This window comes from Periplaneta americana, chromosome 3 (genome assembly GCF_040183065.1).
Source record: "Periplaneta americana isolate PAMFEO1 chromosome 3, P.americana_PAMFEO1_priV1, whole genome shotgun sequence".
NCBI classification, from domain to species: Eukaryota; Metazoa; Arthropoda; class Insecta; order Blattodea; family Blattidae; genus Periplaneta; species Periplaneta americana.
In genome coordinates, this window is record NC_091119.1 from 194,944,010 (window position 1) to 194,965,075 (window position 21,066).

The following is a 21,066-nucleotide window of genomic DNA, read 5'->3' on the forward strand; positions in this document are numbered from 1 at the left end:
AAAACTATTGAAGATGATAGATGGAGCTGAAATTAATGAAGGCGAAGGTCCAACGCCAAAAGTTACCCAGCAATTCTGCTTCAAATGGTTGAGGAAGAAAACTTCGGAAAAAAACTCCTATTGAGGACCGTTTTTGCAAAACTTGCTAACTGAAAAAAAATAAATTTTACAGGAGAGACAAAAAACTGAATGAAGACAAATAGGTTATAGGTGCAACCATCACACTTTGACACACCACAATGAAGAGAAATAATTCAATTTTACTAAGGTAACTTTAACATCGTGTAGAGGCTGCTTTATGTTAACAAATCCACCAAAATCTCAATTTTGCAAATTTTGCAGTTAGCAAGTTTTGCAAAAACGGTCCTCAATTGTCCACTGCTATGGAGTAATGGTTAGCCTTCTTGACCGTGAAATTAGTGGGACCGGGTTCAAATTCTGGTCGGGACAAGTTACCTGGTTGGGGTTTTTTCTGAGGTTTTCCCTCAACCACTCGAAGCAGGATTGCTGGTTAACTTTTGGTGTTGGACCTCGGACTCATTTCGCCTTCATTAGTATCATTCCATTAACAATCTTAATAGTTTACAGGTCGACCAGGAGGACATGGCGGACGTGGTTCTGAGATCTGACTACAGGCGACATCTGTCTATGGGAGCTGCACATATCCAGCGAAGCCACAGGGGCTTTAATAAGCGGACTGTGGGTGGCCAGCGAAGTGTAGCTCCCTTGGACAGATGGCGCCTTGGTGAGTTGTGGAATCGACAGCAGCATGTTCTTCTGGTTGAGGAAGCAGCAGATTCAAGCACATGAATTGCGAACAGATGCCATCAATCTGAGGAGAAGACAGAATAAAATCACAAACACGCGGAGAAACGGTCTCCAGTCAGAACTGGATGCTGTGGTTGAATCAATACGATGGCACCATGTAGTGAATCATGCGCTTGAAGAGAGATCCTAAGGACTTCAATAATCATTCCAACATAAGGAGGTTGAACAATAAGCCTAAGGTTTGCCTACGAGCCCTCCTCCTCCTCCTTCAAAGAAAAAAAAAAGAAAAAGAAAACCCAATGAAGTAACTTGTTCCAATCAGGATTTGAACCAGGTCCACTCGTTTCACAGTTGAATATGCTAACCATTACTCCACAGAGGTGGATTCAGTACATCTTAATTAATTGATAAAACAAAATGTGGTAACAATTTAATGAAATTTCTTCCTTAACTCCGTTTTTTCATGTATACTAACACAATTATCTATATAGGCTAATGTAATTCATATATTAAAAAGGTCTTCACACACATTGTAAAGTGTGTATTATGTAACTTATGTATCTATGAACTATATTGTCTAAATTGGAGTTTATTTATTATGATTAACTTATAGGGAAACAAAGTATGAGTCTCACATCTGAAATACAGTGTGCATAGTATTTAACATTCATGATCACACTATAATTACGGTATAAAATTTCTATGTCCTCAAGGACAGCATTTATAGCCTAAATATTATGAGATGTCAGTTATACCCTTAAAATTTGTTACTCAATTTTATTTACTGCAGTCATGAAATAGGTCAGTGATATTATGAGAGTGTAGGCTAAATTGTATTTATTCGAATCAAGCTTACTATTTAAAATGTTTCTCCGATTTTCTTTTACATAAATTAGCACTAACTAGCCTAGTTTTCTACATAAGATAGCTTCTTCCTAAATTACTATAAAGGTAAAACAGACTCTATAGACCGAAGTTTGAAATGTTACTTTTGCGAAGAACACTTGTCGTTAATGTCTCCTCATAAAACCATACGTAACCTTATTACTGACAATGAGATTACTTATCACTGTTTTATTCTCTTAAAAACCAACCTAACCTTATGATCACCGACAGAGGTTCTGCTTGTCAGTAATGTAACTCATCAAACCGTACAGAATCTTGTCACAAAGGGTGAAAAGGAAGAGAGAAGGGTAGAGAAAACCAAATTTGGGAAAAACTTAATATCTGCTGCTTCTGTGTTATTTTACAAGATGCCGACTAGGAACTGGTAGTGGCAACAGATACTGAGTTTTAGCGCAACATTATTCATTATCAAGGAACTTATTAATAAACTAGTTATCACTGCAATAAAGAATAGGCTAAGTTAGGCCTATATTACACTCGAGTAAGACTTCAAGGTTTTAGTTCAGTGAAATCCATAAGTTAACTTTCGCATTATTAAATAATAAATGTCGTAACACAATACGGTTGATGCGAACAATTATGCTTGACGTGATTATTTGGGTCAGTAGGCTATCTTTGTATTTCCGACACACGTAATATTGATAACTAATACTGACGTCAATATAAAATTTATGTGACTAAACTTATAGTCTTCAAATGATGTTGTTGTGACTATTAATTTATTAAATATAGCCTACCTGATACATTCAACATGTTATTGGTGTGATAAGGTTATGTTTCTTTTTTACTCAATTCCGCAAAATGCAAATGCCGCAACAATAGAATTATATTGCAGATCACTTCGCTATGTACTCACCAACATTCGGCTAGTTATAACACATTCAACTCAATATCCTGCACGGTAACTGATTGAAGCATACATCTTTGACAACACACATAACCTCACCTCAGTTTCGGGGCAGCTGTATTTGTATTTTTTCCGGCACTGTTGTGTGAACGACTTCATTAAATCCCACATATTACATTCGCTTTCTACACAATGTATAACTTAGAAAGAACATATGCTATACCCGGGAAGGTTAGCCATTGACGTAGTTCTAGAAAAACGACAGAACAATTCACTGACGTCAAAATGACCCAACACGCTGCAGACATGTCAAATGTGTACCGTACACAATCATTTAACGTTGTTATATTCTGCATGTTTTTTCCTTACTTACTGATGAATTTCGAAGCACAATGTGAACGCATTTTACAGTGCTTTTTACACAGCGACGTACTGCTAACAACACTATAGGAGCCATTATTGTATAGCAATGTACGATTTTTCCACGTCCGTACTCTGTAGCAGCGCTAGCGTCTTTGCGTCAGAGTAGTTCAGAGGTTATCTAGTAGGTTAACAAAAATGATAATGATGACTTTGCTCTTTTTATACATGTAGGCTATGTAGGTTTGGGAGAGGCGTGTTATGTTTTTCTGACATGATGTCAAGAATGTACTGTACTTTGAACATATTATTCTGGTTAACAATACAGATTGCTTACTTGTTACGACCTTGCTCGGTGACTTTTCAAGGTGGTTTATTCACCCCGCTCCTTCTTATTACCGCAGGGAACACATAAAAACGTGTACAAAAACGAGAGCGTTCTTAACGCCTCTAAATTATGGTTCGTAGGGGTTTATTTTTTAACCTTGGGCAAGGCATTCTACGCAAAGCTAACCACGTTCCAAAAGCCATTTTCTGAGCAAGTACAAAAAAGTTATAAGCTTTCAAAATCTTGGGTCATGTCGATGTTCTCTATTTTCACTTCTTAAGGGCAGTAACCTATAAGATGAGTGTCTTAGTGTGGTGCGTGTATTGAATAGGAAACTGCGTTTGGAAAGTAAGAAATGGGAATAGTTTGATATTAATTACTACCTATTATCACGGACATTCTGACCGTGAACTTGCGTGTTAAAATCGAACATGTACAGTTACAATCTTTGTCCTAACGCATTTATTTTTTATGTTCTCACATTTTGTTAAGGCATGTAATTGCTACAAGCTATTTACTGTACATGTTACTTTCAAACTTGGCTTAATTAAATCTTCTCGTCTGCGTCTTGATAGCAAGAATATAAAGATGTTTTCTGTTGTTCCTTTTCCTATATCCTTTGGTCAGAGGAAGTGCCTGGGTAGACGGACAATAATTTATCTATAATAAATATATTTCCACTTCTTCAAGTCAAACTTCGTTAAATTTGCGCTTTGACTAATAGTTATAATTATTATTGTTGTAGATTATAGCCTACACAGCTAGAAAATACCGTTGACAATAGAGGGGAAAACTGGGCCTTATCACCAGAATGACCTGCTGCATTATTTCATTGTTTGTAAAGAAGACAAAATCCATAGATAGTTGCTAACCACTAGGATCGCTACTATCGCCTCATCACAGACAATGCGAAATAGTACCTGCACAGTCTATTGTTACTAGTACCCTCACAATTCAAGCTTCGTGACTGTATATACTAGACTGTGATATAAGCCTATTTATTGTAAACAGATAGCGAGCGTTTCCTTATAGATTATCCACTACTCTTGTCCGTCTGGTGTCGCCAACTTCCAAATGACAAAATCCATCTGTCAGAACCAAATTATTCCGTAACGAAATAACACATAGGCTACAGTAAATTATTATTATTATTATTATTATTATTATTATTATTATTATTATTATTATTATTATTATTATTATTATTATTATTACTTTCAGCTGTCACTCTTTAGAGGTACCAAAAGAAAAAAATATGGAAATGGTTTTTTTCACATTATTCTATGGATATGAATATACAGTAAGTATGCTGTACAAAGTGTGATGATAGAATAATTGGAAAAGGCAAAATAATGGTAAATGAAAGGAAGTGACCCCGAAAACTTGTCTTGATTGATTTATACAAAATTCAACATAAACTTGCTGGGATTTCAAGATAATTAGATTGCAACTCAGGTCTTTAAATGGAATAAAAATGACAGTTATTGCGTTAGTATAGTCGTAGTTTGTTTGTTAACTTTATAGAACAATGTAGGCTATGGTTATGATCCAGGCCTCTGTAAGCGATCAATCGGCTAAATTGTTGAGATAACCAGCACAAGTGTGTCTTATAATGTGTTACAGTGTCTACAGAAGCCGGTTTATTTTTATACAGAACGTGTGTTTCATGTACTGTATAATTATATTGTGTGACAATATCTATTCTTCTTTTTTGTATTTATATGACTGTGTCTACGGACAGTTTTAGGTGGTAAAATTTAACGTATCAGAAAACAATGGTGTGTCTATCATTCACATACCCACACCTAGGAAAATGGCTGGCTGCGTAGATGGTGAGTTATTTTATTATTTTTACTTTTGAGAATGTACGTACCTAAAATATAATCCTAAGCATGGTAAGATATATTTGTGACAAATTTCACAATTAATATAAGTTTCATTTTTACGTCATTGAATTCTTAATGCGATTACCAAATTGAAATTGGAATGCGCGTAGGAAATGCAGAAATGTAATGCGCAGCTATCTTAATTTTTATACCATTCTTCTATTCACAATAACTCTGAGAAATTATTGTTTTTCTGCATTCCATAAGTATTATATCAGATTATTTCGACATTGGTTCACCATTTACATGCTCTAAAAACAACTACCTTTGTTTTGGTTCTTAAATAATGCAAAGCAAATAATGTAATCTACTTTCCTTTGTTTCTATTATTTAACTCTGGGGATTACCCAGCCTCTAACAGAAATCAGTACTAGGGGCACTTTTAAAGGCGACTGGCACGTATGACTGATATCCCTGCTGCCATTAATACCGATTGCCTGTAAAGGTGTTTATGCATATAACTTAAGAATAATAATTAAAAAACCACGGTTTCTTTCATTTCCCTAGTTTTTTTACGTGCTTTACTTTTTCTACGTATTTAACGCTTTTTACGCGTAATTTACGTGTCAGGTGGAAAGTATTTTTACGCGTAATGGCACAACTCTGCTTACAATGCTATTAACTGTATCAGTCCTAAAGACGACAAACATACGACCGACGAATGTTATTCTTGTTCCATTCTGATAAAATAGAAGGCGTGCGTTGTTCGCAACAGCAGAAGTATTTGGTACTGTCGTTAACGCCTTAGATGTGAGCATTCCTCGACTGGTTGAACATCGACCTCCTCCCCCACAAAAAGAAAAAAAAAACTTCGAGGGTAACCGGTCTAAGCAAGGAAAGTTGTTCCAAAATTTATTAATTTTGATTTTAATTTGTGACTGCATTCTTTCCCAGATGATGTTTTATATTTAAAATCAAGACACTTTCAATACTGATCAGAGCAGTCATAATTTTAATGCAAGACACAAAAATCAGATCTCAGTATAACCTCTGTTATAGTCTCAACTGTTTTATATGAAAAAAGAAATTCACTATTCATGTATTACAATCATGAGTGCACTACCTAATTATCTTAAAGCTTTGTAGGGCCAAAGGCAAATATTAGAACAAAATTGACATTTCTCAATACACATACCTTCTACACAACTGATGGATCTTTATACTTGTAAATTGAATTAATATGCTGAATGAACTGTGTTGTTTGCTGCGTTAATAACTTATCTTACGGAAATAAATAAACAGTGGCATTTGTTATAAGATTATGAGTCCTTATATTGTACAGCTTCTTCCACTTTTATCTTCAACTATTTTCCAGTTCATATCGATACAATGCAGAATATCATAATGCAGTAAACCTTCGTTAATATGAGCTCGGTTACGACGAACACCTCCTTAATACGAACAATTTTCCTGGTCCCGGCTCAAATGCAATGTTTTAATGGATTTTTATTCGGTTGATACGAATTTCTGTTTATACGAATTTCGAACAAATTTTTGGTCCTCAGATTTTTCTCCTCTCTTTTAATACGAACGAAAGACAACTTTTATATTACACACTTTACAGTTTATTGCATGGAAATTCTCTTCGCTTGCTTTCATAGTAAAGGCTTCAAATGTCCTTCAAGATATCGATTAGAACACGCATAATGTGCACTGCTGTATTTCTCACGGGAACCAGAGTAGCAGCTTGTCTTCTGTGCATCCTGTGTCGAGAGATGTCACTGAGTGCTATAGTGATTTATAGTTTCTCACGACACCATTACTTCACCAGTGACACTTCAATCAACATCGCACAACGTACTATGCAAAAACAACTCAAAATATTGGAAATGTGGCTAAGAAACTGGAGAATAAAAGTCAATATAATTAAAACTCAAGCCATCATTTTTACCAGAAGAAAGCCAAAAATACCAGATCACCTCAATTTCTTCTCCGAAGATATCTATTATAAACAATCTGTAAACGTCACACTTGATAAACAACTTCGATTTCATCACCACGTTGAAGCAGCTCGTAACAAAGCATTAGCCAGATTCATTCATCTATATCCATTGTTGAAGTCACTTTACATCAGACTTCCCTTGAAAAAAATCCTTTACACTTCTGTTATAAGATCTCAAATGACCTATGGCTGCGAAATCTGGAGCAATGCAAAATTCCAAATTATCAGACGTCTTCATGCTATACAGAGAAAAGTATCCCTAACTATCACTGGTGCAGACTATAGAACCACCAATAAACAACTACAAGACATGCTTGAAATAGAATCATTCTACGACATTGTACAGAAATTTACAGAAAACTTTCATAAGGACTTGCTGTACCACCCAAATCCTCTGATAAGAGCCCTGGCAACAAGAGTATAAAACAACAACTACCGTCAAGATCGGTCACCTCAATTAAATATAAATGTTCATGCTTGTTAACCATCTCTGTTAAAGTAAAAGCCTTTTTAGGCTGACACTTATGTACCATACATGTTCCTGTCAATAATAAAAAAAAAAGTTTCTCACGGCCAGGGTTCGGGTTAACACTTCAATATGAGCAACAACTTGAGTGAAATATGGAAAAAACTATAGATACTGTATCAAAATCAAAGTTAAAATTTTGAATGAAGTGTATCACGGTACTATGACAAAAGCTGAAATTGCAAAACATTATCAAATTCAAAATATACTCCTTCGACCATAAAAAAAAAAAACAAAGATAAAATTTACGCTGCTGCTGCTGCTTCCGGTTCCTCATCAGGAAAAATTAAGCGAATTCTTGCAGTGAAATATGAACAAGTGGAATATGAGGTTCTTTAATGTTCTAACAATATGAGAGCAAAGTAAGTGAGTTACGAGTGATTTAAATTAAGTTCATTGTGGTAATAGAAGTGATAATTTTTATAAACTGAATAACCTCTATATCTGGAAGAGGAACTTGGACCAACCAAGGAAAAGATGGAAAGAGATCAGATATGGAGACTTCCCTAAACCTCCAGTATTGATGATGCATTCCTCTAACACAGTATTCAGAAAGGTTCACAGGTACATAATTCTAAATTCATTATTACTAACTACAAACCACGAGAAAGTGTTTTGAACTGAAAGAATGATAGTAGACTCATTGCAACAAAAATCCATCAGAATTCGGTTAAGACGAAGTTCGATTTTTCGGTCCCTTGAGATTCATCTTAACGAGGGTTTACTGTATTATGTAATGTTTGATCACAGTTAAATAAGAAACTGTGATTTGATAATATTACACTTCATTAACGAATGCGTCATTCCATATGATGTGACATCAGAAGCACGAAGAAAAATTAGAATTTTCATAGAATATGACATGTGCGAGCCAAGTTTATCGAGGAAAAAATAAAGCAATACTTTGGATTATGAAAGTGATAAAATATTACTAAAATATATACCAGTATAAGGAAAATCTTTGCAACGCAATGAGGGCCTAGGGACGAGGGGGGGTTGCCTGCTCGAAACCTGGGTACGCAGCGAACCTTAGTGTAGTCAGCCGGTGCGGGTTTGGGAATGCGCCTAGCTTAAGGGTTAGCGCAATAGATCGTGATAGGTCGCAGTGCTGAGCCATAGTGCCCCCTTCTTGTAAATTCCATTCCAAGATCAAATCCGCAGTCTCATTCGGAAATTTCTTCTTCACATTCAAAATATTCTTCTTCTTCTTTAATCTATACAGAATTGCAATGGTACTTCCTTTCCATTAAACTGTAAAGGTAAGAGGCAATTTAATCAAAGCCTGGAACAATGATTATTTTCCTTAATATTTCTGAGTTTATGATAAAGATAGGAAACTCTGAAGACAAAATAATGAGCATAGAATTTTAATAAAGCTACAAGTCACCAGCTGAACTCTGCTTCAATTAGTTGTGAAGCAGTGATTTGTACAACTCATCTCAAGTGTCTTGCGTTTCACCTCTCGTAAGGGCCAAACCACAACCGTTCGTCTTACAGACTGATTGTCTTATTGTTAGATCCTCTTACAATTTAGTTTCTGTCATAAGTCCCGCTCAGTATAACGGAAACTTATGTTGTGTAATATACATAACGGATTGCAGGTCAGTTTATAAATAAGGCAAAGAGGTTTGTTATGGATTGGAAGGATTGGGTGCAGAGTGCAGACTATTTCAAGTTCAAATTTGGAACTTTCTTAGCCTCTTACTTACTTATGGTTTTAAGGAACCCGGAGGTTCATTGCCGCCCTTACATAAGCCCGCCATCGGTCCCTATCCTGTGCAAGATTAATCCAGTCCCTACCATCATATCCCACCTCCCTCAAATCCATTTTAATATTATCCTCCCATCTACGTTCGCGCCGGAGAATCAGTCCTATTCCGAGGCTTATTGTTAGGTTTCGTAACAGGCTGTTTTTTTTACAGTGATGGGTTGTTAGCCCTTCGCCCAACCCCCAAGCTGGAGGACCACCTCTTTTCGGCTGCCCACGACTGCTTATTCAATATATTCGCAGCTACCCTCCGTTTTTAATAGCTAAATATACCGAGACGCTTTCGCCATTCCATAAGATAAGGGGATTTTTACCTAAAATAATTGAAGGAAAACCTTAGCCAAATTAAAGCTCGTAACATTGTTTTTTTTTAGTAGGTTATTTAGCGTCTGAATGAGATGAAGGTGATAATGCCAGTGAAATGAGTCCAGTGTCTAGCACCGATAGTTGCCCAGCATTTGCTCATAATTGGGGTGAGGGAAATCCCCGGAAAAATCTGAAGCAGGTAACTTTCCCCAACCGGGATTCGAACCCGGGCCACCTGGTTTCGCGGCCAGACGCGCTGACCGTTACTCCACAGGTGTGGACAGGACGACGGTAGTGAAGAGAAAACGATTATACGAAATTTTTTATGCATATTTTGCGGAGTTGTTGCTGTAGACGTAAACTATTATGACATCCGTTACTTCATTTTATAATGCGTCATTAATGATTTACAAAGTCCATAAACAATCGGAATTGTGTTTATGAGCATGAAAACAAGTTGATATGAAAATAGAGATCAAAGTACGTGGCTTGTGCATCGATTAACTTAATTGGCTCTGAGGCTATTATGGCTATATTTTTTCATGGACTTTGACATGTAAATATAATCCACAACTTTATAGTTCGTATCGTACTTGTGTAGACCACGCCTTTTTCATTTACAACCTCTTTGAAGTACCATTTCAGTGATTTGGATTTATCATCTGCCTTCAAGGCTTGTGCCCTTTTCTCCGTTCGTCTTTACTACAGTATAGGCTAATTCAGACGGGGATGGTTTACAGGAGTCAAGTGCTTGGAGCAAGTCGACTTTCCTTCAACTTTCCCCGTGTGATATGGTCGAGACAGTCAAGTTGTGACTTGGGGGTCAAGCAGAATTTGAGTTGACGACCCGTTAACTTTTGTGTCCACTTTCCCGTCACGTGACCAACTTGATTCCACCACTTCCCGCGTGTGAATGCGAAACTGTAGCAACTTGGCAAGTAGAAAGTTTGTAGTTTCAGACCTATTGTCGAAGTAAATTAATAATTATTAATAATGAGCGCCCCTAAGTGGAATTCCAACGATATCATAAAGTTTTTGGAAGTGTATGAGAAGTATGAACTTGTATGGAATATACGTGACAAAGAATACCTCAATAAAAACAAGCGGGAATTATTATTCCAGAAACCAGTCAGTGAACTCATGGAACAAGGTTTCGAAAACATAGACGTAGAAGTGGTTCGAAAAAAGTTAAAAACCCTTAAAACAGGACTCATTCTGAGATGTTTCCAGTATTCTGCAGGATCTTCTTCAGCTAATTCTTTCAACAAGGTATTAGATGCACCGTGCATAATTCTTCTATATACGAATCCATTTCTTAACCCATATTCTCTTTTCCTTTTTTTCAAGAATATTTTGTAATTCATACAATAACAAGGCGCCAATTAGCTGCACACATGCTTGAATATGTGCTGGTGGCATCTTCAGTTCCACCAAACTAAAAATGCCAGTTCGCTATTGATTTTTATTAATTATAACAGAATACAAGAATTTAAACACCACTTACTTACTTACAAATGGCTTTTAAGGAACCCGAAGGTTCATTGCCGCCCTCACATAAGCCCGCCAGCGGTCCCTATCCTGTGCAAGATTAATCCAGTCTCTATCTTCATACCCCATCTCCCTCAAATCCATTTTAATATTATCCTCCCATCTACCTCTCGGCCTCCCTAAAGGTCTTTTTCCCTCCGGTCTCCCAACTAACACTCTATATGCATTTCTGGATTCGCCCATACGTGCTACATGCCCTGCCCATCTCAAACGTCTGGATTTAATGTTCCTAATTATGTCAGGTGAAGAATACAATGCGTGCAGTTCTGTGTTGTGTAACTTTCTCCATTCTCCTGTAACTTCATCCCGCTTAGCCCCAAATATTTTCCTAAGCACCTTATTCTCAAACACCCTGAACCTATGTTCCTCTCTCAGAGTGAGAGTCCAAGTTTCACAACCATACAGAAGAACCGGTAATATAACTGTTTTATAAATTCTAACTTTCAGATTTTTGGACAGCAGACTGGATGATAAGAGCTTCTTAACCGAATAATAACACGCATTTCCCATATTTATTCTGCGTTTAATTTCCTCCCGAGTGTCATTTATATTTGTTACTGTTGCTCCAAGATATTTGAATTTTTCCACCTCTTCGAAGGATAAATCTCCAATTTTTATATTTCCATTTCGTACAATATTCTGGTCACGAGACATAATCATATACTTTGTCTTTTCGGGATTTACTTCCAAACCGATCGCTCTACTTGCTTCAAGTAAAATTTCCGTGTTTTCCCTAATCGTTTGTGTATTTTCTCCTAACATATTCACGTCATCCGCATAGACAAGAAGCTGATGTAACCCGTTCAATTCCAAACCCTGCCTGTTATCCTGAACTTTCCTAATGGCATATTCTAGATTCAAACACCACTGCGAATACAAAATTCAGCGCGCGCTTTTTTTTAAACATGGTTTCAAGTTTAATGTCTCCGTGTGATCACAAATATAGCATAAAGTTTAGAGGCTTCAAGCACTTGACTCCTGTAAACTATCCCCGTGTGACTCGGGTTTATGTGAGGGACATGAATCATGGCCAGACAAACGGGACTCCCTGGTTATGTGATAGGCTGACAGCATAGAAAAAAAAACACAAGACAAGAGAGACACACGCCTTGTTCCTATTGGAGCGTGATGTTTCTCCAACTCCCTGTCGGAAATCAAACATGTGTCCGCCAAATTTTTAGCTAGAATCGCTGGGTCCCTACACTGCCAACAGTTGCTGTGAACACTTGGCCCGCTAGAGTGTGGAATCCGAGGTTAAATAAATTCTTCATTGTTCTGTATACACTTTTAACTCTTTTATAATCACTGATTAACTTTACAACTTCTTTACTGTGTTAACTTTTTAGGAAATCACCCGGCTGACTAGTTTTGAAGTGTTATCCTTCATTGTCCAAAGCCTAGTGAAGGCCCCGCGCTATCTTCAGGGTTCTTGCTGTAGTGGGGTGTGTTCATGATTGTGTCGAAAAGGATGTGTGCTTTAAGAGGAGGCAAAGGTGAATACTTCAGAATCCACAAAATTTATCCGATTTATTTGAAATTGATCATGGATACTAAGTATGTTATTAGTAATGGACATACCAAGTTTCAACTTTCTAAGTACAATAGTTTTGTAAATATTAATAATTTTATAAAACTTTATATCGTTTGATATAAAATGCTCCATGCACCATATTGTAAGAAATTTTCAATATTTCTTTTTATTTTATATTTTGGTATTTTATGTTACAATTATTAGCAAAATAAATAAATAAATAAATAAATAAATAAATAAATAAATAAATAAATAAATAAATAAATAAATAAATAAATAAATAAATAAATAAATAAATAAATAAATAAATAAATAAATAAATAAATAAATAAATAAATAAATAAATAAATAAATAAATAAATAAATAAATAAATAAATAAATAAATAAATAAATAAATAAATAAATAAATAAATAAATAAATAAATAAATAAATAAATAAATAAATAAATAAATAAATAAATAAATAAATAAATAAATAAATAAATAAATAAATAAATAAATAAATAAATAAATAAATAAATAAATAAATAAATAAATAAATAAATAAATAAATAAATAAATAAATAAATAAATAAATAAATAAATAAATAAATAAATAAATAAATAAATAAATAAATAAATAAATAAATAAATAAATAAATAAATAAATAAATAAATAAATAAATAAATAAATAAATAAATAAATAAATAAATAAATAAATAAATAAATAAATAAATAAATAAATAAATAAATAAATAAATAAATAAATAAATAAATAAATAAATAAATAAATAAATAAATAAATAAATAAATAAATAAATAAATAAATAAATAAATAAATAAATAAATAAATAAATAAATAAATAAATAAATAAATAAATAAATTTATATGTTCAGAGAAGGTATATAAATAATGATAAGTATTAGTTTATTATGGGAATAATATAGTAATACAGTTATCTTGGTTTTAATTTCATACTTTAAAGGGCACAAAATCAAAAACTAACATCGGAATATGAAAATATAGTGTATAAAGATAATAAAAATGGAAAAAAACCAAATTTTCTTCAGTTTTGTTCAAAATTTCACCTCTGCCTCCCCTTAAAATTGAGTTGAGTGTTCAAGATATACTGGGGATGTGTTTTTGTATGTTTGTAAATTTCATATTGTTCTAACCTAGAGTGTCAAGTTTCTGGTTCTTTGGCTGGATGTGTGGTATTTTCCTGTCTGTGTCTATGTTGCTGTAGTTGTGATTGGAGTTTGCGATGTATTCTACATAGGTTGAATTGTTATGTAGTCTGACTATGGCTGTGATATGTTCCTTGTAACGTGTTTGAAATGATCTTCCAGTCTGTCCAATGTAGAAGTCATTGCAACTGTCGCATGACAGTTTGTATATACCTGTTAAGTTGTATTTATTTGCATGTCTTACCTGTGTGTTAAAATGTTTTTGTAGTGTGTTCTGTATGGAATATATCGTCGCCCCAATACTATATTGCACTATCTCAAAAATCATGGTTTCTAGAAATTTCGGCCAGTGTATGGAATCGGTGCCCACCCAGTATCGTGATGCACTTGGGGAGCTATGATATGTAGCGAAAATCCGGTTTCGCAAACCAGCTATAACGGCTGGGGGGATCATCGTGCTGACCACACGATACTTCCATTCTGATTGGATGATCGTCCACCTCTGCTTCGGCATGTGGACGTGAGGCCAGCAGCCGGCTGGTCGCTCTTGGCCCTGCAAAAGGCTGTAGCGCCATGGATTTACTTAGATTCATACACAGGCGGAAGGCTGTACGCATCAATTCTTGTAATGTCAAGCGGTGTTGCCACATTTTAGTTCCAAAGAAAATTCCCGGTCACAGTTATTTTTGTATAGATATCAATACATCGATTTCTACTACCACCATCCCAGTGAATACATTTTAAGCTATAAGATGACTTTTAATTAATTAATTAATTTATTTTGCTAATAATTGTAACATAAAATGTAATATATATAGAAAAAACATTAGCTCGCCCCTGAAAGAGTAGAACTCGTGCTCAGGGGCGGATTCCTGAATTGAAATTAATAAGTATATAATACAATTTGTCTTATGTCTACTATGCAATTAGAATATATAAATTTAAATTTACAATTTTTCAATTTTTGTAAAATCCATACATAAATTTTTAAATTTAATAGTAGAACTATTAGAATTGACAAGATTAGGATATTTAAATATAAATTTGTTATATATTCTTGGGCCTAAATTACTACTACGATTAAATACTGTAACAGTGTTGCATTTTGGTTCAAACAATCTTAAAGAATTCATACCTTTTGTTTCATAACTTTGAGAATACAATTCAAAATTATTTCGGTTTTTATGTATGAATTTTATTAATACAATATAATAAATTTGTCTTACGTTAAGTACATTAAAGTCTAGAAACAAATTTTGAGATGGAAAATCAATATGTTTATGAAGACATATTTTAATTATTTTCTTCTGTAATAAATAAAGTGGATTGAAATTGGATTTAAATGAGCTACCCCATCCTATAATTCCATACATAATTACTGATTGAAATAAAGTTAAATATATTGTGCGTAATAAACTTATTGACAAGTAATTCCTCAATAAAACAAAATAATATATTATTTTATGTAATTTATTACAAAGGTAATTAATGTGTTGGTTCCATTCTAAATGATTATCGAAAATTATGCCTAAATACTTAACTTCAGAGGACTCCTTAATAATCGAACATTTACACTGTATAAGACAACAATCAGAATTATCTAATTAAAATTGAAATTAAGACTATTAACTTTTTTGACGTCATGAATCAACTCCAGATACGATAACATTGGTTTTTATTACACATGAAATAATCATAATCATTTTTATTTGTCATATGCACCAAGTAATGTTATGGACATAGTCAAATGTACAAATATTTTAGTCAAATACAATAATTAAAATGTTATATTTACAGAAGTATTATACAATTTTTCAAGACTATAATAGGGATTTTTTATGAGCCACTGATATATTACTGTTTGAAAGTGTTTACACTCATAGAGTGGGTCGCAGGATGTCACAGGACAATGACAGAAATTTTGTACCTGTTCTTACTTTTGGATAATCTAGCATATGGCACAAGATGTTGATTAGTGCTCGTAGAATACGGTGTATACTGGATTTGCAATTACTGTACAATAGAATACTGTAGATATGAGAACGTCAATTACAATAATTGCTAACGCATCATTGATAGACGTAGTGTGTTACCGCTCCTTGTGATTGCAGTGATATCCGAGAAGGCCTAATCAATAAACAAACTATTACCTTATCTTTCAAAAGAAAGCGCCCTCTTTGACATCGTCTGGGTATTAATTGGACGCTCGAACTATATTAACTGCATGAAAGTTTCAGTAATCTAACGTGTCACAGACGGACATTGGTGGCTGTGTATTTCCCGTTCTAGCCTTTCTTCCGACTTCCTTCTACCGTTCTCCAACCAGGAGATCAACTGTGAAAGGAATGTGCTTACTATTGCGTCATCTATTGGAGCGAAGTAGATAGATAATATTACCGTTATAACGTCAGTTTAAAAACCATGCGCTCTCCTGCATATGTTATTTCCTGTATGGAGAGATTAAAAGACCAGGAGATTAACAGTGATCTGATTTTGTAACTAGGGTAGTACCAATATGTGTGTGTATCAATGTTATTGTTTGTGCTGTGAGAGCTAGCCAATACAGATACGAGTACCAACGTGTGTGACCTTATGATATCTTATGACATCAACATTCATTCACAGCATTACCCCGCTTCGTCTCAGTCCCCAAAGACTCGTGGTTGAAGACAGTACCATCACTGAATGCACGGTTGACACGTCTTCATAGCATACACTTCTTCTATGATGTTGCGGCCAAACTGTCAATGTTACGCAACAAACCAATAAAGGACACATTTGTTGCTCTGTAAAATCCCCTAATATCACCTCTCCAACGTCTCCAGTTTTCTGGAATACGCATTCCAAAATTCAACTAAAAATAGTAATTTTTTAAAAATCCCTTCACAAAAAGACCACAACTATATACTTTTATGTTTAACTCCCACTCCCTGATTCTTCTCTCAAAAGGACTGTATTTAGTTTCTTTTCACTTTATATATATGAGCTATTCCATCTCAAATCGACCGAAATATAGAGAAAATTGACCTTACAATTTCTAAATACAATGAAACTTTTTTTGTACGTAGAGAACTATGATACAATGCTTTCTGCAAAGTTTGAGGCACCAGAACTTTATAGTGTTTAAATTAAAAATATTTAAATTTATCGTATTTTCATAAAATTTGCAACTTTAAACTGTTGTAGCTCCGAAACCCTTTCACCCAATGATCAAAATCATGGTTTATTTTGATGCTGAGAAATTAAAGTTTATATTGACATATAAACAGATTTTCTTACTTTTTATGGAAATGAAGAAAATTAGATTTTTCCTCATTAAGACGGCTTTGCCACCGAAAAAATATTTTAAAAATATATAGTTAGATTCTGCACTGAAAGTACAAATAAACATATTTTTTACTGATGGTATGTTGATAAGAAAATATTGAAAATATCAAATAAAGAAAATAAATAGTACGCGCTTGAAGTAACCAGCTGACTGTGAGACAGGAGCTAGCCGAGACAAGCAAGGCCAGGAGACAAACACGTGATGTTTCATCTAGTAGCGCATAGCTGGGCTAGCTTTATCACAAGTTTTCATAAACACAGGAGTATAATGACGTCCAACGCTCGCTTATCTTCCGCTCTCGGCCAGTGCGTGCGGTACTGCGCCGTTCAAGTCCAGGCGTGTGAAAATAATTTAATACCTTCGAAACTTATTGCCATGCCACAAAGCAAACAATGCCCAATCCCTGTTAATAATGCAAGGTTTTTTCTCAATATTTTTTTTACATTTTTACAAATTGGCAAAAAGCCTAAAAGTAAGTAAAATCAGATTATCAGTCTCTCTGTGTACAATAAAAATAAATATTACTTCTTAACATAACCTACTAAATGTCAGCTACAAAATGAGCTCCCGTTCAATGTTCTGCAGTAAATGGTTCCAGAGTTCTGAGCGCTGAAAGAGGCTTGTTTTTATAAAATACGCTAAATTTGTCGCTCAACAATACGAAAACCGTTTGACTTTCGATAGTATATTTTTGAAAATGCACTCTCCTCAGCACCTTGTATAAATAGGGAAAAAATTAGAGTATAAAAATGCGAGGTTTTTTACTGATCGATTTCATTTGGAATAGCCCATATACATTATTATGTTATTTAATTTAATTTGTAGTACATTCTCATGTACGAAATATCAAGAACGGTTTCGACCCAATGATTATGGAAGATTTTCTTGTTAGATTAAAAGCTAGTTGCGTCTGTATTAAAAAGAATAAAAAATACTTACCCCTGATATACACACTGGTGACTCGTTTGTCCTGTCTCTACCGTCTTCACCGAACACGATTACATTGTCATAAGGAACTACGCCCATCCTATTTCGTACAGTTCTAACTTTTGCTCTTCCTGTCTACAAAACGTTCCCCTATGTTCAATAATAAAGTTTATCAGATTTAATCTTTTTATATGATCTTCTTCACAACTGTATACAAGTCCAAAGTTGATTACAGCTGATACCACAGATATGAATTGGTTTATTAATAATAGTCGTTTATCACTTGTGAAATCCCTCGCCTTGGTATTGCGCTAGTCGTGGACTATTCCAGAGCAAAACAAGAACGAAGCTGCAGACACGAGAGAACTTGACAGACTAATGACTGCAGCGTCTATGACTTTCCTGTTATATGCAAATGCGTCTAGTCGCTGGTTATATCATAAAAATATGTTACAACTCATCCATGCAGTAACCCCCGCTTATGGACGAAGTCCATCATAGATAAGAGGCCACGAGCGTCATCGTATTTACATCACTGCGGAAGGGCAGAATGTGCTAGCAGACACTTCGACTAGGAAAGTGAATGGCGGCAGATCTTTAACACTAAAAGAGCACCTTTGGATTACCAAGGTTGCGAGCAGATCTGATGTAACAAAGAATACAGTTGACACTACAGAAAGACGAGAGATGGGACATGAAGCACGCGGAAAACCCTGCGAGTTTATTGATTTATTCTTTTAGCGAAGTCGTGCGAACACATCCATAGGAATGAGGATTAGCGGTTAGCCGTGACTTTTAGAATCCGTTACACCAAGCACTGCCTCTTCTGACACAATAACGCACACGTAACAGACGGTACCAATCGATTATCAAAGAGGATTCCACCCTTTGAGTATTACAGACTTCTTAAAGCTCAGACTTCATTTTGTCGGTCCCCTTATGATGCTTTCATAATTTAGGCTCGTAAACAAGTACTTCCACGAGAGGAAATTAAAAGCAGAATGACTATGGGATAAGCCCGGTTGCGAAGCTTTTATCATCCAGTCTGCTCTCGAAGAAGCTGAAAGTTAGAATTTATAAAACAGTTATACAGAGCGATCTAAAAGTCGCGCACATTAAAATAAAATTATAGTGTCTATATTGAGTAGTGTAGTTGGAAAGAGCTATCGGCTACCGCTAGATAGCATCATGGGTATAGACATCATTGCGATGTGTATCTATACACTGACGCTTGCAGTAGTTCTTTGTTTATTGCTCGGCAAACATGCCGTTTTCCCAAGAGCAACGAATTTTCATTGTTAAACATTATTTTTCCAGTCGTTCTTATGCACGTGTTGTAGAGGAATTTCGTAGGAATTACCCGGATGTGGCAGTGTCTAACAAATCAACCATAAGATTAAACGCACGGTTTAGGGAATTTGGATCAGCGCTTCTTGACAATGAGGAACGTGATAGTTGGTTCCAGGAGGACAGTACTACATATCACACATCTAATGAAACCATGCAGTTTTTGCGCGAGTTTTTTGCTGAGCGTATCATTTTTCAAGTATTATGGCCCCCACGTTCCCCCGATTTGATGTCCCCAGATTTCTTCCTGTGGGGTTATCTTAAAGGAAGGGTATACAAACACAGGCCGCAAATTCTGAAGGAACTAAAGAGAAGCATAACAACGGAGATTAGCAACAGTAGCGTACGCGTGCTCAGAAAAAAGTGACCGCAAACATGGTAAGAAGAGTTCGTACATGCATTACTGAACGGGGCTGCCATTTTCAGCATATGTTGTGAAAAGTGATGTAACTCATGTGAAAGCTGATGTAAGTAAACGTAATAAATTCATCCTTATAAATATATGTGAACGTATTATTAAGATGTGCGCGACATTTGGATCGCTCTGTATTACCGGTTGTTCTGTATGGTTGTGAAACTTGGACTCTCACTTTGAGAGAGGAACAGAGATTAAGGGTGTTTGAGAATAAGTCGCTTAGGAAAATATTTGGGGTTAAGAGGGATGAAGTTACAGGAGGATGGAGAAAGTTACACAACGTAGAACTGCACGCATTGTATTCTTCATCTGACATAATTACGAGATGGGCAGGGCATGTAGCATGTATGGGTGAATCCAGAAATGCATATAGAGTGTTAGTTGGAAGACCAGAGGGGAAAAAAACCTTTGGGAGGCCGAGACATAGATGGGAGGATAATATTAAAATGGATTTGAGGGCGGTGGGATATGATGGTAGGAACTGGATTAAACTTGCTCAGGATAGGGACCGATGGCGGGCTTATGTGAGGGCGGCAATGAACCATCAGGTTCCTTAAAAGCCATTTGTAAGTAAGTAAGCAAGTAAGTGATGACGAAAATACTGTATTAGATATTATACAGTATCTGTACTCTTTACTCTCTTTGGAAATTGATTTATTATTGATAGGATTTAAATATAGTATCATGCATTTTTTCTGTATACATCACGCTGTAATTGCATTATTTTCCAGATTTTTAACAATAATTAAAAGGAAATTTCATAATCTAACAAAAATGTAAGAAAATTAAAAGTTTAGGCTCAATGTAATAATTACTTGAAACACACAGCCTAAAAAGAATAAAATCTAATAGTGACAATACCCATGGCAACAGTCAAACCTGAAAGATGTTTTTCATCTATAAACAGGATTAAGGGGAGTCTGTACAACGAATTTTGATAAAGGAATTAAATTTTGCTTTTATCGTTTTTTGGTAGTTTAATATGTGTAAAATGATAATATATTTTATTTCTTCTTTTAGCCCCATCTTCAGGAAAAATAAAAATATAATTTGTAGTAATTCTTAATGCAAAAGAAGTTATCAATGATCGCTGAGTGGAATTTTAAATTTACTTAACCGGTTATATACATAAAGGTATTTTTTATACATTTGTATCTTTTATAA

The 21,066-nt window shown here is 34.9% G+C and overlaps 1 protein-coding gene across 4 annotated transcripts in view; it reads right to left on the reverse strand.

Moving 5' to 3' along the window:
* Hmgcl (hydroxymethylglutaryl-CoA lyase) overlaps positions 1-18,520 on the reverse strand; it is a 31,018-nt gene extending 12,498 nt beyond the window's left edge. Inside the window, exon 1 of one of the 4 annotated variants that reach the window (XM_069822431.1) lies at positions 18,153-18,520. In XM_069822431.1, coding sequence (XP_069678532.1) covers positions 18,153-18,239 — 87 coding nt within the window. In that variant the 5' untranslated portion in view covers positions 18,240-18,520. The other 3 variants (XM_069822432.1, XM_069822433.1, XM_069822434.1) reach the window with 3 other exon arrangements.
* Positions 18,521-21,066: the final 2,546 nt, after the last annotated feature.